Here is a 19820-nt window from a genome sequence, read left to right as displayed (position 1 = left end):
GGGACGGGAGGGAAAAACAGGGAGAGGGCAAGGGAAAAGGTGACACTGTTCAAAAAGAAATGTACTCTTCTTCTAACTTGCCTAACTGTAACCCCTAGATACATCACCTTTACAATAGCAATAAAAAAGTCTCTTGATGTGAAAGCTGGCTTTGAGCTGAGCTCAGATCTCACCCTCCTAAGTAGCTAGGATTATAAACATAAGCCACCAGTCCCAACATCCCCAGCCCTTTTACAAGGATATAAATCCCGCTCATAAGGCAGTGCCCCTATGACCCAATTGCCCCACAATGGCTTCATCTAATACGTCACCTGGGAATGTCCGTTCCAATATGAACAATCAGAAAGGATACAGAACACTTGAAAAGCCCTTGCAAGCAACTTGATAAAACTGTTTTGTGGAGCTGGCACTCATCCCACAGCAGCAGAATCCACAATGCACACAGGTCTGCACTGATAAAGACACACCATGCAAGCAGCCTCATTAATTTAATACAAGGATTCACATGTACAGAATACAACATATGTTCTGTGAACACAGTGGAATTAAATTAGAAACTAATAGTAAAAACATTTGGGAAATTTTCAAGTGGTTGGATTCTAAGTAGCACACTCTTAAATAATCCATGGATCAATGGTAAATCAAAACAGAAGTGAGAAAGTATTCTGAGCTGCATGACAGTGAAAAGCCCAATGAGCCAACCAGGCGCCAGTGACTCACACCTATAATCCCAGCTACACAGTGAGCTGAGATTTGAAGATCACAGTTTGAAGCCTGCCTGGGAAATAAAAAGTCTCAGAGACTTTCTCCAATTAACCAGCCAAAAGCCAGGCTGAAAATGTGGATCAAGTGATAGAGGGGCCAGCACTGAGAAAGCAAGCTGAGCAAGAGCATAGGGCAAGCCCCAGGACTGGCTTTTAAAAAATGAATTAGTTTCTTCTACAGTCAGAAACAACCCAGACAAGAATGTCCACTCTCAACACGTCTACACAGAAGTTTGAGTCCGAGTAATAAAGGGAATAGGGAGAATGAAATAAACATAAAATTAAATAAAATCAATCAATAAATAACATCATAAGCTTATACACAAATGATTTGATCATCTATGTAGAAAATACAATGAATTTGACAAGAAGCAACCGGAGTTCAGCAGAGCAGCGTAACTGGAAGTGAGATCAAATAGCCTGTTTTCCTAAATGTTTACTATGACCCATCAGAAATGGAAATTTTTAACTGTTGTAATAGCATCAAAAGTATAAATGCTGAGGCTGGGAGTTTGGCCTAGTGGTTAAAGTGCTCGCCTAGCATGCACAAAGACCCAGGTTTGATTCTTCAGTACCATATACATAGAAAAAAGCCAGAAGTGGTGCTGAGGCTCAAGTGGTAGAGCTCTAGCCTTGAGAAAGTCCAAGGACAGTGCTCAGGCCCTGAGCTCAAGCCCAGGACTGGCAAAAAAAAAAAAAAAAGTATAAATGCTTAAGAATAAGTCTGACCAAACTGCGAAAAGCCTTGGACTCTGAAAGTAACGAAGTACTAGAGATAGAAATGAAGCAGATGTAAATAAGTGACGTGGACTGTGTTCATGGACTGAAAGACTCAACACTGTTCAGAATTTGTTTCTGTTCTCTACAGATGTGATGCACCACTTTGAACAAAATTGGAAAAATTACACTCGCTAATGACAAGCTTCACTGTAAGCACAAGAACAGCAGCCAGAGACAGACAGATGTCAGCAAGACAAGTCAGGCACTGGTAGCTCATGCTGGAATCCTAGCTACTCAGAATAGCAGTTCAAAACCAGACCAAGCAGGAAAGCCTGTGCGACTCTTTAATTAACCATCAAAAAGTGGAGTTTGGTTCAAGTGTTAAAAGTGTCAGCCTGGAGCAGAGAAAAGATAAAGGATAGCACAAGGTCCTGGCATGGAGGAGGAGGAGGAGGAGGAGGAGGAGGACGAGGACGAGGAGGACGAGGAGGAGGAGGACGAGGAGGAGGAGGAGGAGGACGAGGAGGAGGAGGAGGAGGAGGAGGAAGAGGAGGAGGAAGAGGAGGAGGAGGAAGAAGAGGAAGAGAAAAAAGCCATGGCAATAGCAGCATCTGTCAAAGAAGCAATTCTTGAGATAGACAGGGAAGAGAGGAACGTGTTCAATGACACCACAGGGATGCAATCAGGAAAATAAAAGGGCAAGCAACTGGTTTATTGCCTAATAAGTAAGTTACAAGGAAAACAAAGTAGGAGAGAAAGCTACAGATTAAATAAGACTTAGGAGACTTATCAAGCAAGTATTTAGATCCTGAAAGTCAATGATGAAGTACCTGGGGCTATTTGAACACAGAGCGGATTACATGATGCTATTAAACTATCGGGAGGCGTGACGTTATTGTAATAATTTTGTAGGCCTCATCTTTTAAAGAACCAAAAGATATTTACAAATGAAATGAGTGTCTGGGATTTGTGTAAAAAATAATCCAGTAGGGAAGGGGTAGGATTACAAAATAAAATAAGGTTAAAGCAGAACTTGGCTTGCATGGAAATTCACTCGATTGTCTCTCTGCTTTGGTATATATTTAAAATTTTCACTAATAAAAAGTTTCTTTCAAGTGCTCTATGGGGAAGAATTAGTACCACAAATGTTCCTCCTTCTTCTTATTAACAGGGCCTGAAATAATAGACAGAGAGGGGATGGCAGACATCAAGCAGCAGGTACAGCACAGACATAATTCACACAGTGGTGCGGCTGGGACTGGCTGCACCTGTCCCTCTCTGCCCAAGGCCCAGTGCCACCTGCCTGTGGGATCCACTGTCTAAGAGGTTGGCGAAGCCGGGGGTGGGGGTAGGGGGGCTGGGGCAGCACTATGTTGTGTAAGTGAATTCTCCTACCTAGGTGCCAGCAGTTTCTATAGAAACCACCAGGGACTTGGTATTCAAGCGCACAGAGCGTCTCCACTGGCCAACACTGGCTTTGTTCACACCCACCCATCAGCGTGCCAGATCCAACCTATCAAAGCACCCTCGTGGCTCACTTTTAAAATAGGTACAGCTCATTAGAAAGTACCTGCTCTCACGTTTCCAGGGACACAGAAGCCCCAGGACACCGTTTCAGAAATTCATGAGCATTTAACACTCCTTAATGAGGCTCCAAGACGCTGGCAGCATGCCTTGGTAACCATGTGCAGGGAGGGCGCTTTCCCTTTCACATTTAGGCGTGACGGATGAGCTGCGGGCTCCTGGGACCACTGTGCCACATGCCAGCAGCCCAGTGTGTCCTAGGAGGTCTCCCGTCTCCAGAACCTTCCTTGGGTGTTCAGCACTGCGTCATAACCTAAATACAGTCAGGGTGGAGGCCCTGACCTGACAAGTTTGAGCCACCAGAGCGATACTGTTTCCTGAGTCTCTAGAAAAGACACACACACACACGCACACACACGCACGCACGCGTGGACGCGTGCTTTCCATCTCCATCCACAGTCCCTTCACACTTATTCCTTGATGTGTGATACCTCCCTGTGCCACTGGGCCTTGGTCCTTGGGTGTACCTTGATGTGCTGCCTACAAAACTCCTATGCATCCCTTAAAACCCTCTTATCACCAGCTTCTCAAATATGCCACGTGCAAGCAGCCATGGCAGATTCCACTGGGCTACTGTTTCCTTCCTCAGCAGCAAGGTCAGGTCTGGGATGGAGAGGCCCTCTTTTCCTTCCATCTTCTGGCCACTTGGCCACCTAGCAGTGCTCAGCAGGTGGGACAGAGTTAGCAGTGGGGTGTTGGCTCTGTCATGAAGGCCACAGCTGAGCCTTCTAGCTGAAGTCTGGAGTTTTGCTCCCCACCAGCCATGCCATTCAGCCCCTCCCTGGTAGGTGGAACACTGAGGAGCAGAGATGGGTACTTCATGTGGGCAGCTCACAAAGCATGCTGGGGATTTTCCTCTGGAGGGGGAAACTGTAACACCGTCACTTCGCCAAGTCACAGGGGGACGGCATCCTCTTTCCAGAGCTCGGGGAGAGCAGGCAGGGACAGCACCTCGGCGACCGCACTGCAGCTCTCCAGGACCTGTAGGCCAAAGCAGAACCCGGGCCCCATGGACAGCCTCCTAGGGTGGGCCCCAAGCCCCAGCAGGAGTGGTCCTGAGGACAGGCCACCAGGCCCTGGCCTGGGAGGGGTGCACAGGCACCCAGAGAAGCAGCCAGCCATCTCAATGCCCAGTGCCTGCACACCTCTGGGGCTGGAGGAGATCCCCAGCCAGCATGCTGCAGGGCTCCTGGGCGCGGGCTCTTCCGTTACACTTCGAGTTTCCATACTCACTCGGCCATAATTAGTTCACGTCTCCCTTTAAAAAATGAATCAAAGGCACAGAGCATGTATGTTGAGCCTCTGATCATCACACTGGGTAGAAAATTTCTGTCGGGGCAGACACCTGGTGCTCTGGTCGGGCCCGCATCTGCCAAGGGAGAGGCACGGCAGACGCTCAGGGAGCTGAGACAGGACACCACCTGCTGTGACCATCTGAAGACATCAGGACAGCAAGTGAATTTTATTGAACACCTACTGTGTACACATGACACTGTACAATCGGAGCATGTGCACACACTGCTCCTAATCCTCAGTACCCATTTCGGAAAGTTAGGATCACTGTCTTCGCTGTACAGATGAGGACACCAAGGTCCAGATAGGCCAAGTGTCTGGTTCAAGGTCACACAGCCAACAGGAAGCACCGCTAACTGCACCGGATTTACAGGCCACCATTTGTACTTGCCCCCATACCATATACCAGAATGACTTGTGTGAAGGACAGAGTAGCTGCTCAATTAGTGCTTGCTGGGTTGGACATGCATACCCACAGAGAAACTGAAATGATAAGAGACTGTGGAATTTTAAATTACAGACACAGAATGCAAGAGAAAGGAGGAAACGTAGAAACAGACAATTACATATGTAACTGTGTGGTCGATTCTCTCAAGTGATAAATTAGTTTTCCTCCCTTTACAATGGGGCTGTGAGTTAAAACAAGGTCCTATCAATAACACCAGCAGCAGCCAGCTCTAGAGGCCCCAGGAGACATCCTCTGCAAGCCCCCGCCCCATTACTGCCCTGAATAAACCTACAGGGTGATGTGTAGGGACCTGCCCCAACTGTAGACAGAGAAGTGGAAGCCTGTGCTTGCCGGCCTGAGCTTGCCTCCTCCCTGTTAGCCCAAGGAATGACAGGGTCCTGAGTTGGGGGATTTTACCAGCCTTGGTGGTAGAAGGCCAGCCCTGCATGGCTCCAGCTGCCACCCACTCTGCCTTCCCAAGCCAAGGCATCCTGGAAGGGGAGCCTCTCGGGCCCAGAGGAGAAGAAGAGTCGAGCAGCCTATTACCAATGTGGCTGATCTGGGAGCAGTGTCTCCCTAGGACAAAGCAGGTTCTAGGCCACACAGAACCCAGTGAGAATAAGCAAGCCACCCCCACCCGTGAACATAAACAGTGGACCAGCAAGGGGAGGACAGATAAGCCGAGATAGAGGGGGGGGTGGGAAGGAAAGAGGGGGAGAAAGGGAGAGAGGGAAAGAGGGAGAGAGGGAAAGAGGGAGACAGGGAAAGAGGGAGACAGGGAAAGAGGGAGACAGGGAGGGAGGGAGAGAGGGAGAGAGAGAGAGAGAGAGAGAGAGAGAGAGAGAGAGAGAGAGAGAGAGAGGGAGAGAGGGAGAGAGGGAGAGAGGGAGAGAGGGAGAGAGGGAGAGAGGGAGAGAGGGAGAGAGGGAGAGAGGGAGAGAGGGAGAGAGGGAGAGAGGGAGAGAGGGAGAGAGGGAGAGAGGGAGAGAGGGAGAGAGGGAGAGAGGGAGAGAGGGAGAGAGGGAGAGAGGGAGAGAGGGAGAGAGAGGTCTATTTATCGGGAATAGAGCCCAGATGTCCTCTGGATGAGGGCAGGGCCAGCAGGCTGCAAAATCCCACTTCTTACTGCTGGGGACCAGAACTTCTGCCTTCCCTGGGGTTTCAGGGTTCCTCTGTCCACCCCACAGCTGTGGATGTCCAGTCTGGACATCCAACCCAACTCCAGCACTGCCTTCTGTACTCCTTGGGCATGTAAGGAATCCTGTCTGTGGAAATACAGAGGCTCTGGCTGGGCTGTGAGCAAGCTCCAAGCGGGTGGTTAAACCAAAGACAGGGAGCTCCTTGGCATGCTACGCCTGTTCAGGCACAGGGAGCTCTGAAAGATGGGTGCCGCCCCTGGCTTGTGTGCCTCAGTTTCCAGTACTGCTTCCTTCCTCTCCCTGGGCTGTGCCCCTCCCGTGCTCCTCCCACCCCCCTACTACGCTGGCCATCTCTGCACCAGCTCCTTCCCTAGGGGAGCGGTGAGCATGGGTCACCTAGCCTGTGCCAGAAACAAGCAAATGTATGAACAACACTGCTCAGCAGAGCTGGTTGCACCTTCCAGGAGGAAGTGGGCCATGACAGGCATCCAGACATGCTGGATGCTGGATGACTGGATCCAGACACGCTGGCTAGAAACTAGATAGAAACCCAGGCACACTCTTTGATCAATTCCACATTTAGGAAATTAGATGTTCCATCTCGCTGCTGTAATAAAGCAAACACTAGAAATGTTATAAATACCCGATAATAAAGGACTAGTTAAAAGCATTATGGCATATTGGGTAATTATTAAAAATTATAGCATCCAAAAGCTTTCTAACAATTTGGGAAATGCTAATGCATACTATTAAGTAAGGGAAAATTATATAAAAATGTAAATACACATGCATGCAAGACCTGTAGTGAAGAATGCCACCCCTCAGCTGAACTTCCGTGGGCATCTGTCTGCCTGCCTGCACAGTGCCATGGTGCAAGTGGCTACAGTGTTATCTGCCCCTTATATGGTCAGAATAAAATCTAGAGCTCCTGCCCCTCCTCTCTGAAATGGGGCAGCACCTGGGTCTCTGGTACCCTTGTCCCTGAGCCTCAGAGGGACCGCACTACAGGCCTTTCCTGGCTCTTCTCACATCAAGCAATGGACAGCAGAGGAAGGGACAGAGTTGTCCCCTGCCCAAATGGCACTGGCCCGTATTTTTTTTTTTTTTGCCAGTCCTGGGGCTTGAACTTAGGGCCTTAGCACTATCCTTGGGCTTTCTCCAGGCTAGAGCTCTACCACTTGAGCCACAGCACCATTTCTGGCTTTTTGCTATGTATATGAACCTGGGTCTTCATGCTAGGCAAGCACTTTGCCACTAGGCTAAACTCCTGGCCCTGGCCCATATTGTTCTTAAATGCTGTCCATGGAGGCCACCACATCCAGGATGTGGGTTAGCCAGTGGAGGCAGGCTGAATTCCAGCCCTGCCAGATATCTGAACACAGTGGACAACCTGTACAACCACACAAGGAAACTATAGGGTCTTGATGGGAGGAAGAGGAGACTTAAAGCATGGCATGAGCCAGACTTACTGACCTGGGGAAAGGTAATTTCCAGTCTCAGTCACCCCTCTAACCTTGTCTTTGAGGAAGACAATAATACCCAATCCAGTCCACTCTGGACATCCTGACCCATCTAAAGGAGCAAGGACTGAGAAACCTAGGTGGAGTTCCATCAGAGGCACAGGCTCACTGAGAGATTGTCACCGGGCTAGGAAAGCCTCCCACACTATCTGGCTAGTAAGAAGAACCACAAGGCATGCTAAAAGGTAAAGCACAAAACACACTCTGAAGAGATAGAGCAAGGTCCGATTCACTGTGAGATATGAGGGATGGTGGGACAGACAGGGGACTTAAAACAACTGTGACCACCATGCTAAGGGCTCCAACACTGCAGATGGCAAGTAACTAAAGAAGGGTGCAGTGAGCAGATGTGTAAATTCAAAGAAGGATCAAAGACACGCCCAAGGTCAAAAACAGTGAAACAAATGCAGAGTGCCTTTGATGACCTTATCAGCAGATTAAACATGAATGAGGGAAGAATCTTTGCACTTGAGGACTTCTCAACAGAAAAACTCCAAAATTTTGAACAAAATGTCCGGGACAACTACAGAAGATACAATATATGCATCTGGTATAAGAATATTAGCAAGAAAAGACAAAAAGAACAGAATATAGAAAGCAATGAGAACAGAATTTCTCCCAAAATCAAGTCAGATAAAATCTGGACAGCATCAGGGGAGAAAAAAAACATCTTATCAACAGAAGAGAAGAAAGAAGGAGAAGAAGGAAGAAGAGGAGGAGGAGGAGGAGGAGGAGAAGAAGAAGGAAGAAGAGGAAGAAAGAGTTGCATACAACTTCTCAGAAGCAATGCAAAGAAGAAGAGCATGAAATAAAATTAAATTTAAAGTAGTGAGAGGAGGAAAAAATTCCACCAACCTAGAATTTTGTACCCTGAATTTTTGTCAAAATGAAAGCCAAGTCAGCCATGGTTTGTCACGTCTATAACCCCAGCCACATGGGAGGCTGGGAGCAGGAGGGCCTCGGTTCAAGACCAGTGTAGAGAACAAAGCTTACGAGATTTCCTCCCCCTAATTCAGCCAACAAAAAGCTGCATGTGATAGCACGTGCCTATAGTCTCAGCTGTGCAGGGACCATAACTAGGAGAACAGCCATCCACACCAGCCTGAAAAATGATGAGCAAAAAAGGTTGAGGGCATGGCTCAAGTGGTAGAATACCTTCAAGTACAAGGCCCTGAGTTCAAACTGTAGTATCAGAGAGAGAGAGACAGAGAGACAGAGAGACAGAGAGGCAGAGACAGAGAGAGGAGACTCTATAAAGTACATCAAAATAAGAAATAAATGGGGACAGGGGCTGGGAGTGTAGCTTAGTGGGAAGTGGCACTATGGCTCAAGTGGCAGAGTGCTAGCCTTGAGCAAAAAGTGTCCAAGGACAGTGCTCAGGCCCTGAGTTCAAGCCCCAGGGCTAGTAAATCAATAAGTAAGGCAGCAAGCCCATGATTTTCTGGACTCTATTAACTATGGAAGAGCTAAAATAAATTTTCAAGTAAAAGAATTGTGAATCAATATTTTAAATTTCCAAAATCCTCAAGGAGAGTAGTGTTGAGTGAAGCACAGAGTATGAACATATGACACAAGATTCCCAAGTGAGAATTCTACAAACGCTGGATTCACATAACCATCACAGGCCCAGAGAATCTGCTTCTGCTCTCCCCTACTGCATGCTCAAGGAAAAAGTGAGGCACTATAGGGCGATCATGAAAGTCATGGGACACACATCAGGTTCTGGGCTGCAGAGGCCACAGTACTGGTGGTTCACGTGGCTTGAGGCAGGAGTCTTCTGACCCAGCATCCCCAAGCAAAGAGTGAGTGCAGAAAGAAGGCTGGAGCAGGTCTCTGTGGTTCTGGATTCTGAGAACCAACAGCCTACTCCTTTCTCGAGACAGGACAGCCTGGGAGACATGCAGGGGTTCCACAGTCACCTATAAGATAGCCTAAGAGGCGGCCAAAGCCAAGAGACAGGAGAAGTACAGTGATGGGCTTCGGCCTTCCTCCCACAGACAGGAGGCCCAGGAAGGCATGGGCTGAATAGCTGAATTCTATGTATGACTCCCATCTCCGAGGCAATGCCTCGGTGCGGCAGCAGTGAGGAAATGTTTGTGACATCAGTGAAAGATATGTATTTCCTACCACAGGGAGGGGGTAAATTTAGAACGAGGCAGGGGTTTCACATGAAAGGCTTCATACATGTGAACAAGAGGCCCTGCAAGGCATCAAACCACCTGGATCTAGAATCTTACCCACTTCCTATGTACTGCATGATTAAGGTGTTTGACAGAACCCTTGTGAGTCCAGGCCCCCCTGGGGATCAGGATGGCAATGGCGCCAGCCCACGCAGGACTACTAGGAGAATGAGCGCTAACACAGGGTATGTGATGGTGCCTAGCCTGCTAGCAGGGGCTTATGAGGTGGCCCAGGGCCTCACTCCACTCTCTTCTGGCAGGGAAGACATGGAACACCCCAAGTCCCATGAACACCCCTCCCTGGCCCTCCTCTTTGGCTCCTTTCCTTTCCTAATCCCATCTGCATAAGAAGTTTGGTTTGCAATAAAGCTCTGTCAGAACTGCAGAAAGTACAAAGAGTCCAAATAAAAAGGCATTTTAATATAAAACAGATGAAAGTGACAAATGGAGTGTAATCAAAACCTCATTAGGGCAAATAAGCTACCTGCCTACAATGTCACAGAAACTGATGGCACTCTGAACCAAGTGGGCAGGGCCATGTCCTTCAGACAGCTACAGGGGAGGGGAAACCCCAGGAGGATAGTCTCACCACAGAAACCCTAAAAAATACCAAAGGGTCTCAGCTGAACACCCCCACAGGGTGGTCCCCAGGGTGGAGTACCCACCCCTGGCTGTACACTAGAATCAACATGAGCACCCCAGATGGAGCAGGGTCATTCCATGCAGGTCAGCATCACTGCCACCCAGGGAACAACCTTTGCTGGGAAGGACACCTCCTGCCCCATGAAGGGTGCCAGGCGCTGTTGATGAATTGTGGTTCAGCTTTCACTTCAACTGGATAGGCTAATTGCTCAAGGTTTTTTCACTCATCTTGATTAGGGCCGTTTGTCATTCTTGCAAGTTTTTTTCCCCCCAGGACTTACTGTGTGCCTGGCATTGTGCTAGGCACTGACACACAGCCACAACAGAAGCAAATCTACTCTCTTGGAGAGGTCTCAATCTAGGGGACCCTTCTGCATCAGTAGATGTGAGGATGTACCGGGGCCAAGCCAGAAGCTTTGCCATCCACTTGTGTGGCAGGGCACCTACTCACAGGGCATCTGGGACAAAGCTCCAGAAAATCATCAAGAAGACAAGTCTGGAAGCCAAGATATCCCTTTAAGTGCTTAGGAGGGGAAAAAAGAAAAGAATGAAAGGATGCAGAACAAGCATACAATATTGATGATTCATGTCAAAGCAACACTAGGGCATGCGAAACAAAAGTGAGCCAGCCTGTCAGAGCCGATCTTATCACGAGAATCCCAGGTGGGTGGGAGCTGGAGTTTCAGAAGGCCAACATGGGGCCTGCAGGAGCAAATGCAGCAAGTTTGGATGTGTCCCGGCTGTCTCTCTCCAGGGTAGAGAGGGAGGCAGACATCAAAGGAACCCTCAGTCCCCCGCATGCCCAATGTCAACCCCACATACACAAAAGGGAAAGGAACTGGGCCAGAGTCCCGAGCTCCCGGAGCCACATGCCCTATTTTCTCCAAGCAGCCCGTTTCCAGTGCTCAGCCTTCCTTCTCTGAGGGACAATTTGCCGAGGCTGGGGTTCCACAGTTTAGTCTTGCAAAAGAGTGATTCAGTAAGTATGCAATCAGATTTTTAAACCTTTACATGAACTGTCTTAACAAATTTGATTCATGATACAAGTTAGAAATTGCTTAGTCTAATCTTTGGCTCAAATCACATAGTGATCTTACAGTGCACTTGAAGGTGACCGCCATGGACCCGTTCCATGGTGCTGGGGACTTGGAGAGCTGGGTTCATGTCACAGGTCTCTCTGTCAACTCCATAGCCCCTATGCCAGATCAGGCACAGATCTGGGGCACTGTCAGACTGGAAAGGAAGGAGGCTAACACTCTGTCATCCACCACACACCAGGGGCCCCAAAGCCCAGCCTTGTCTGAGCAGCACAGCCCCTGGCTCACTTCTATGCCTCACTGGATCTCCCAGGTCTTCCTGCCCTCAGCCACACTTCTGGATAATCAGCTGCATACTATAGCTAACCTTCACAGCCACAGGATGAGGGGCCCTCACCCTTTGTGGAGATCCCAGCATGGCCACAGGCCCAGAAGCCATGGCAGGGGGGCAGATAAAGACTCCAGGCCTCATCACAACAGGAGGGACAGCTGCCCGTCAGCTCATGCCAGGGTATCCTGAGCACCTGCTCAGGCTGAGTGTGAGATGCAGAGCAGAGATGACTGGATTTAAGAGGTCCCCACACAAGGCAGCTAGAGACAGACACCTGCAGATGCACATGCAAGAGGAAGTCAGGAGCAACTGCTATCCCTGAGAAATGTCACAGATGGTACAGGCCTGATGAAATGAAAGCCAAGGAACCCATGTGAAAGCAGGGGCTCCTATGTGCAGAAGACCTCTGTGCCATAGCTCCTCACAGGGTGGCCCACCACTTCTTGCTGTTGCATCTCCTGGAGTCTGCTAGAATGCAGGACCTCTGGACCTGCTAAGGAGAACCCACACGCTGTTCTACATGGTAGGCCCCTGCTGGAGAGATGATCTTACCACCTCCCCTCTGCTCTACACTGGGCAGAAAGCCTTACAGCACAGTTGCCTCCTATGTTTGTGGTTCACTCAGATCACCAGCTGAGTGCGCAGTACAGGAAGGACAATGAGCCCAGGCCTCCTGTAGCCTAGGCCACTGGTCCCAGGAGCCCAGCTCCCCACTTCGTGAAGGTCAAACCACAGACAGCCATGTGTGAGAAGACTGCTGGAAGGAAGCAGAGTCAGGAAGTCTAGTACTAGAGGCAATGGGCCAGTTTAGCTTAGCTGGCTCATGAAGTACATCTGCTAATGGTAGAAATGAAGTCAGGCACTTTGTGGGATGAGATGTGGTCCAATCATCCAACCGAGTTGGAGAGATCAGCCAAGGAAAGGGGAAGGGGAGCCAAACAGCCCATTTGCTGCAATTAATAGGGCCGGAATCCCAACATTGATCATTTTGCTAAGTTTAAGGTATCATAAATCCAACTACTGAAATGTAGCCTCAAAGTTATCAGTTTCTACTACTCATCAGACCCTGTGCCCTGAGACACCAGACAGATGCTGCCTGGTCCCTGCCACACTCTCCACCAGTGGCCTCATGAGCTCAGTCCTACTGGTGGAAACCTAACCTTGCCTTCAGCGTGTTGGCTAGCTTGACGCTGAGTTCTTAGAATGGAGGAGAAGACGGTAAATCCCCAATGTAAGGAAAGTGAGGTGTACCAAGGTGTGTCATAATACATAATACATTTGGGTAGTTCATTTGGAGCTTATACCAAGAGAAATGACCAAGACATTCCTGATTAAAGACGGTCCCCTACCATTGGGAAAAGATACTCTCTGATCATATAGATGTGTACCCACCTCGCCAGCCAGCTTGGAACGATCACTCCTGACACCTAGCAGGGTGACAAGGACAAGCCAGATTTTAAGCATTTGGGGTTTTGCTGGCCTTGTTGGTCTTAACTCTTGCCACTATAATTGGAAAGCAGCCACAGATGGCACATAAATAAATATGGATGTGTTCCAATAAAATTTTATTTACAAGATCAAGTGACAAGCTCAATTTAGCTCTGGGCTCTAGTTTTCTGTTCCCTAATCTCTCTGTTTACATAGAATCATTTTAAATGGAAAAAAAAGGTTTTGAAATATCCTATATTCCCAGCATTAGGGAAATGGTTCAATAGGTTAAAACATTTATTCACCAGATTCATTCTCTCCACAGAAACCCATCAGGCGCCTGCCACACATTGTTCTGAGCACTGAAGCTAAGGCAGAGGACAAATCAGGAGGGAATATCACTGACAACTTTACAAGAGTTTGTAATGACAAGCAGAACCCTTATAACCTATGTGAAAAGCAAAGCTCAAAATCATGTACAGAAATAGGACCTAACAGTATTTTTACACACACATACAGAAAACAAAAACCTCCAGAGGAAAGAGCATGAAAGAAAAATATGAAAGCATCCCTAATGTTTACTGACGGGGTAATGTCTACTGAGGGGTAATGTTTACCCCTCCTTTCTTTCCTTGAATTTCCCAGTTTTGTCACATGATCATGTAGGACTTTCATCACTAAGATTCCTCCGCAGTGGTCAGAGGGGGAGGCTTGCCTTGACTGTAAGCTGAGGTTGGCAGTCAGCCTGTCTCTGTACCTGGTGCCACTATGGCTTCAGACAGGACAGTGGGGAAAGGCCAGCTGCCTAGGCCTAGTCTACAGATTCAGCACCATGGACAGCACCGTGCAAGGCTGGAGCCCTCTCAAGTGAGCAGGCTTCAAGCTAGCGGGAGCCCCGGAGGGAGGCAGCCTGGCCTTCCTCCGGGTCCTCCTGCGGAGTTTGTCCTAGACAGCATAGAACTAGTCAAGGCAGGAAAGAGTGTGGTTCTCCTGGAGCCTGATTCAAATAGAACACCCCCCCACCTCCCCGCATCTTACTCCCTATGACCCGGCGGGGGAGGACTGTTGGTAAGAATGAAGTAAAAACAAATACTATGTGGATCCCTTTACCCACGTTATTAGCTTGGGAGAGACTGGCAAACATGCCAGTAGCAGGCACAGCAACATCTGCTTCTAATTGCTTCTCCCCAGCATTTGGAGAGCTCGTCAGCTGGCATCAGCCCTGGGGGCAAAATCTGATATTTTTAACAAACTCTTAAATCAGATGGCGACCAGGGTGAGTAATTCCTTAAGTTTGGACTTTGGGGCTGAAAACACAGCGCACCTTCAGGAGTACGGGTGGTCAGGACAGCTGGGCAATCCACTTCAGTGGAATGACGAGGTGCTTCTGATTAGCCCAACACTCTCCAACGTGAACTTCCCTTCATCATTTATTTATGTCCTAAGTATATACTATTCCAGCATTTTAAAAAATGTTTTTCCAGAGTCCACTTGCTTGTTGGAGTAATTTCCCTCACTTTTCCAAATGTTTTTGTAAAATGTTCTTTTTACAAAAGCAAAGTGAGGTGATTGTAAAGAGTACGGATCTATGTTGCCACTTACAAATGCCTTAAGCAAGACTTCATCATGGACTAAACTCCCGATTGTGTTTTAAGCAAGGCCTCTTAGACTTTCCCAAGAAACTTGCAGCCCTTACACACTTGTAGGGGACCTTTCCAAAGAGGCCCCCCAACCATGGTGGCCGGTCTGGAACTGGGCCGTAGAAGGTGTGCCCCATTCTCCCCAGCTGACTCCAAGGAGCTGCCTCTGCACAGGAGAGCCTGTGTGAAAGCTGAGCCCAACCAGGATGGAGCCAAGGTGCCCCCAACATGGAACCTCCTGGTACTGCAGCTAGAGCAGTGCACACAATGGATGGGGATACTGTCGGACACTCCGCATGTCCTCCTCTAATTAGCTTCAACACAGGAGCGACTTGGGAGTTGAGAGGCTATCTCGAGAGGAGTCGAGAGGCTGCCTTGTGCACAGACAACTGGGAAAAGAGCAGTAACAAGTGCAAGGGTCCTGAGACAGGAACATGCAGGTGTGCTCTAGGAAAGGCAGCAAGTCTACTTGGAATGGAGGTGATGGGCAGGGAGATCACTCAGGCCCCATGGACCACTGCAGGGCCACTTGCTCTTACTGTGACTGGGAGAGGAACCAGAAAGTCCTACTGACACATCTAACTCAGATCGCTCTGGCTGCTGTACTGAGAAAGATGATAAAGGGCTGAATGACACTACAGAGGAAAACTACTGAGCCAGCAAGAGAGACAACAGCAGCTTAGGCCAAGGGACCTGGCACAGGAAGGCGGAACAGGATTTGCTATGCTTATGGGGTAGGATTGGAAGAGCTGGACAGGGCATCGTGATAACATTTTGAACCTAAACAACTACAAGGAGTTGCCATATACTCCTGGGTGACATAGGAAAGGCAGCAGGAGCTGCAGGCTGCAGTAGAGGAGATCCCAGCTAGCTTTGGGGCTCTGGAGGGAACAGCCTATCTTCAAGGAGCCCCCTATACTGCAAGACCCCCTACACCAACCTTCAGGTACTCAGGAGCACAGAGCAGCCCCGTGCACTAGAGCTGCTTATCCAGACATTATTTACATCATCTAGAAGCTTTTGCAGGCAGTGGGTGTTCAACAAATAACTTTAGTAATACGGCCCATCAACCATTAAGACGTCTTAATAGCCTAACAACTCGAGAATGTTCTTTCAAAGCAGCTAAAAACTATGCATAGCACTGATGAAATAGTAAATACAAAGTGGTCCTCAATACAAGTGTTAACCCATCCCCAGCTGCTCAAATTGCCAAGGATTGCGCACCCTGGCACAAGGGCATTACCTTGCTGGGCCCAAGGACAGAACCTGGGGACTAGGGTGTCACTTGGCTGGTCCTGGAGACTGTCCAGCCAGGGAGAAGGACATTACCTTGCTAGTCCTTATGTCCCAGGCTTTGATTTCAGAGCTGAAGCCTCCACATAAAAAAATGTTGGGGTCTTTTGGATGAAATTTCAAGGTAGTGATTCTAAAGTCACTGCGACCACTAAATAGTTGAGTTCCTACAATACAAGCAGAGAAGAGAGGATTAGTAGGTACTTAGATTGCCAAATAAGTATCCTAAAAAGTTAAGGTGTCACTTTGCATAGAATTCACAGCCTGAGGAACATTGCTTACCTGGGCCCCATATGGCAGTGATGGAAATGCAACAGGGGTGATGATAACAATTACCTTCACTTCGTAGCCAGCTCAACAGGGACTGGCTGAATTTCCCTTTTCCCAAGACCAAACTGGGAATCTGGGTTGCTGAATCTCACTTGTCATGTTCTCTGTAAACAATTCATGTTATGGTACCTCATTCAATTACATAGACCCCCTCCCTCAAGCCACTTCCCAGCTGGGAATGGCAGTGCTCAAGGATTAAAATGTGCCTCCAGGGTTGCACACTTAATTCAGAGACTACTTATGTGCAGGTCTAAAGGCAAAATGCAGACTGGCTCCTGGGAGGTATTTTTCAGGGCTTTGTCTTGCAGGCAGGCTCTTGGAATAATGGGTGAAGGGTTTTCAACAGAAATGAGGTAGCCTGACTGTCTGGATGATGACAGTGACTCTCAGAGCAGCCCTCACCAGAAAACAGACATGGGGCAGGGACCAATGAGACTCCCAGTGGCTCTACAGGACTTAAGACAGTTCTGGTCATATCCATATCCATCACACATGGTTCTCAGGTCCTCATGGGTGCTGCAGAAAATGTGGGTGTGCACATGCTTGGTGGAAATGTTACTATGCTCTAGCTGTTCTCCTGGTGGGCTGTGAGTGCTGCTCCTTCAGGGTAGATCAAAGGCAGTGCCACCTTGCTGCCCGAGCCTGTCTCCATGTCCCCTAGCACCAACTACAATCCTTACCTGCAGTGAAACCAGAAACCCGCCCAGTGTCAGGAAGAGGTGTTCTCCACTGGGACGGCCTGAATGCTGCCCCCTGTGTGTCCCTGGGGGCAAGGCTCACAAACCAGGCCTGGCTACAACCAGCAGTGGGGGAGAGAGGACCTTCCCTCAGACAATGCAAAGAAAACTGTGACTGCCTTTGGCTAAGGTTATGGCAGTGGCTGTGTAAAGACACAGGAGCTGGTGGCCAAGGAGACTAATGAGCTCTCAAGCGTCATGCCCCTTCTGGGCCTCAGGAAGCAGTATTTGCTCATTTGATGCAGAAGGCCATCCCCAAAGGTCACCCTGCTCTATGTGCTGTGACCTCTACATCCTGAGCTAAGTGGCTAGCCAGCTCACCCAGTAAAGAAATGAAAGTCATCAATCAGCGTTCACAAGAGTCAAAGGAGATGCCATACACGAGATGGCCTGGAGCCACAGCCTCCAACCTGTCCAACTGCGGGAAAACACGGTAGCACACATCACTGGCACAGGCATATTGCTTTGTAAGCTATCGTGCCAGTGTGCCATTTTCTGTGTGGACATACTGGAGTTGAACTCAGAGCAGCACGTTCTCACTTAGTTTTCTCCACTCAAGGCTAGTGCTCTGCCATGTAAACCACATCGTCACTTCCATTTCTTGCTATTCAAACTAAGAGTCTCAAGGACTTTCCTGCCAAAGATGGCTTCGAACCATGATTCTCAAATCTTGGCCACCTAGGGTTATTGGCATGAGCCATTGGCACCCAGTTTATGAATTATTTTTTTGCCAGTCCTGGGGCTTGAACTTGGTCCTGGGCACTGTCCCTGAGCTTCTTTTGCTCAAGGCTAGCAGTCTGCTACTTGAACCACAGGGGCACTTCTGGCTTTCTGTTTATGTGGTACTAAGGAATACACTCAGGGCTTCCTACATCCTAGGCAAGCACTCTACCACTAAGCCATATTCTCAGCCTATCAACATTTATAAATACAAAAACAGAACAACGTAAAGGGTGAAACAAGGATAGAATAACCAGTATTTTTCAATATACTTTGATATTCCATTTACTAAGAACATCAACTGACTCCTTTGAAATCATTAAAAACCATATGAGTTAATATTTTTAGTAACCACAACAGAAGTGAATGCTCTTTCATTTATTTAAGAAGCAAGAAAGTTTTCACAACCCACTGGTTTAAAGCAGTCTAGCTAACCAGCCCGACTCAGTTCAGGCTCCCTTGATGGTGGCTGGAAGCTGAGACACTCCCCACCCCTCCCACCAATGGCATACAAGGCTGAGTACTTTATTAGTAAAGTCCGTTTCCCCCTGTCAAATAACAGCTCCTGCAAGCAAGAGGAAGTGTGGTCACTACATTCTTGTACTCCTACTGACCCAATCTCAGCAGAATCTCACTACAGAGATCTAAAACACATTAGAAAAGCATTAGAAATGCAGGTTAAGGCTGCAGATATTCAAGGTCTTGTGTGTTTGTATGTGACAGTCCTGGGGCCCAGGCGTTGGTTCTGAGCTTTCTTGCTCAATGCTAGAACACTACCTCTTGAGCAATAGCTCCACTTCCAGCTTTTTGGGGGATCGTTGGAGATGTGAGTTTCACAGACTTTCCTGCCCATGCTAGCTTCGAATCAGGGTCCTGAGATCCCAGCCTCCTGAGTAGCTAGGATTATAGGTGTGGCCCATCAGCTCCCTGATGAGAACAATGAAAAGCATTCAGTTACCCAGGGAGAGGTAGAAGTGGGATAGGCTGTAGTATATCAGAGGCCCTCGGGTGGACTACCAGCTTCCTCCCACCACCCTTCAAAACAAAACAAAACAACAACAAAACATGCTTTCAAAACATTCTTTCCAGAGTCCTTTTATTTTTATTTTGAGATACTGCTTTGCTATGTAGCCCAAGATGGCCTGGAACTCTCAGTGCTGGGGCTACAGGAGTGTACTACCACACCTAGCCAGAGTAAAAAAAATTTAGAAAGCAGCTGTTTCTATTGTTAAGTCATCACCTCTACCTTGATGGATGATTAAGTGTGTGGCTTGAACTCAGGGCCTGAGCACTGTCCTTGAACTTTTCTCAAGGCCAGAGATCTGTCATTTGAGCCACTTCCAGCTTTCTTTTTTTCCTATGTATGTGGTACTGAGGAATCGAACCTGGGTCTTAGTGCATCCTAGGCAAGCACTCTACCAATAGGCCAAACTCCCAGCCCCTGGATTTCTTTTCTCTCTCTCATCTTTTCTATAATTGGCAGTCACTTGTTTTCACAAGAAATTTTGGAAATTCTCAATTTTCTGTGAATGAAGTATTATATCTCTTTAAACTATACAAACTCTTCAACTATGCAGAAAGAGAGATACTGCTTAACACTTGGGCTTGGACTGTAAGTGTATGAAATAGGAATTGGTATGGGCAAAGGCAGGAGAGTTGTCCAAAATGAAATGAATTTCCTAAAGGTAGTAAGGTAATTAAAAAAAGATTTTTTTTGCCAGTCCTGGGGCTTGAACTCATGGCCTGAGTACTGTCCCTGGGCTTTCTCAAGGCTAGAGCTCTACTACTTAGTATGTGGTACTGAGGAATCGAACCTGGGCTTCATGCATGCTAGGCAAGCACTCTACCACTAGGCCAAACTCCCAGTCCATCTTTTAAAATTATATCAGTATCTTTTATGCTATTTGTCTAATAATTTGTCTTAATCTAGTCAGAGAGCTGGATGTTGATAGCTTGCACACAGAATCCTAGCTACTCAGGAGGCTGAGATCTAAGGATCAAGGTTTTGAAGACA

The 19820-nt window shown here is 48.1% G+C and overlaps 1 protein-coding gene across 2 annotated transcripts in view; it reads right to left on the bottom strand.

Moving 5' to 3' along the window:
- Positions 1-19820, bottom strand: part of Wdr25 (WD repeat domain 25) — a 127733-nt gene that overhangs the window by 12887 nt on the left and 95026 nt on the right. For both annotated transcript variants that reach the window (XM_090344832.1, XM_090344833.1), the window contains one exon: positions 16056-16186. In XM_090344832.1, coding sequence (XP_090200958.1) covers positions 16056-16186 — 131 coding nt within the window. The remainder of the gene's footprint in view (positions 1-16055; positions 16187-19820) is intronic.

Source organism: Megascapheus bottae, chromosome 14 (assembly GCF_031878675.1).
Source record: "Megascapheus bottae isolate mThoBot1 chromosome 14, mThoBot2.hap1, whole genome shotgun sequence".
NCBI lineage: Eukaryota > Metazoa > Chordata > Mammalia > Rodentia > Geomyidae > Megascapheus > Megascapheus bottae.
The sequence above is the reverse complement of the archived record's forward strand: the minus strand, read 5'-3'. Positions and strand labels throughout refer to the sequence as shown.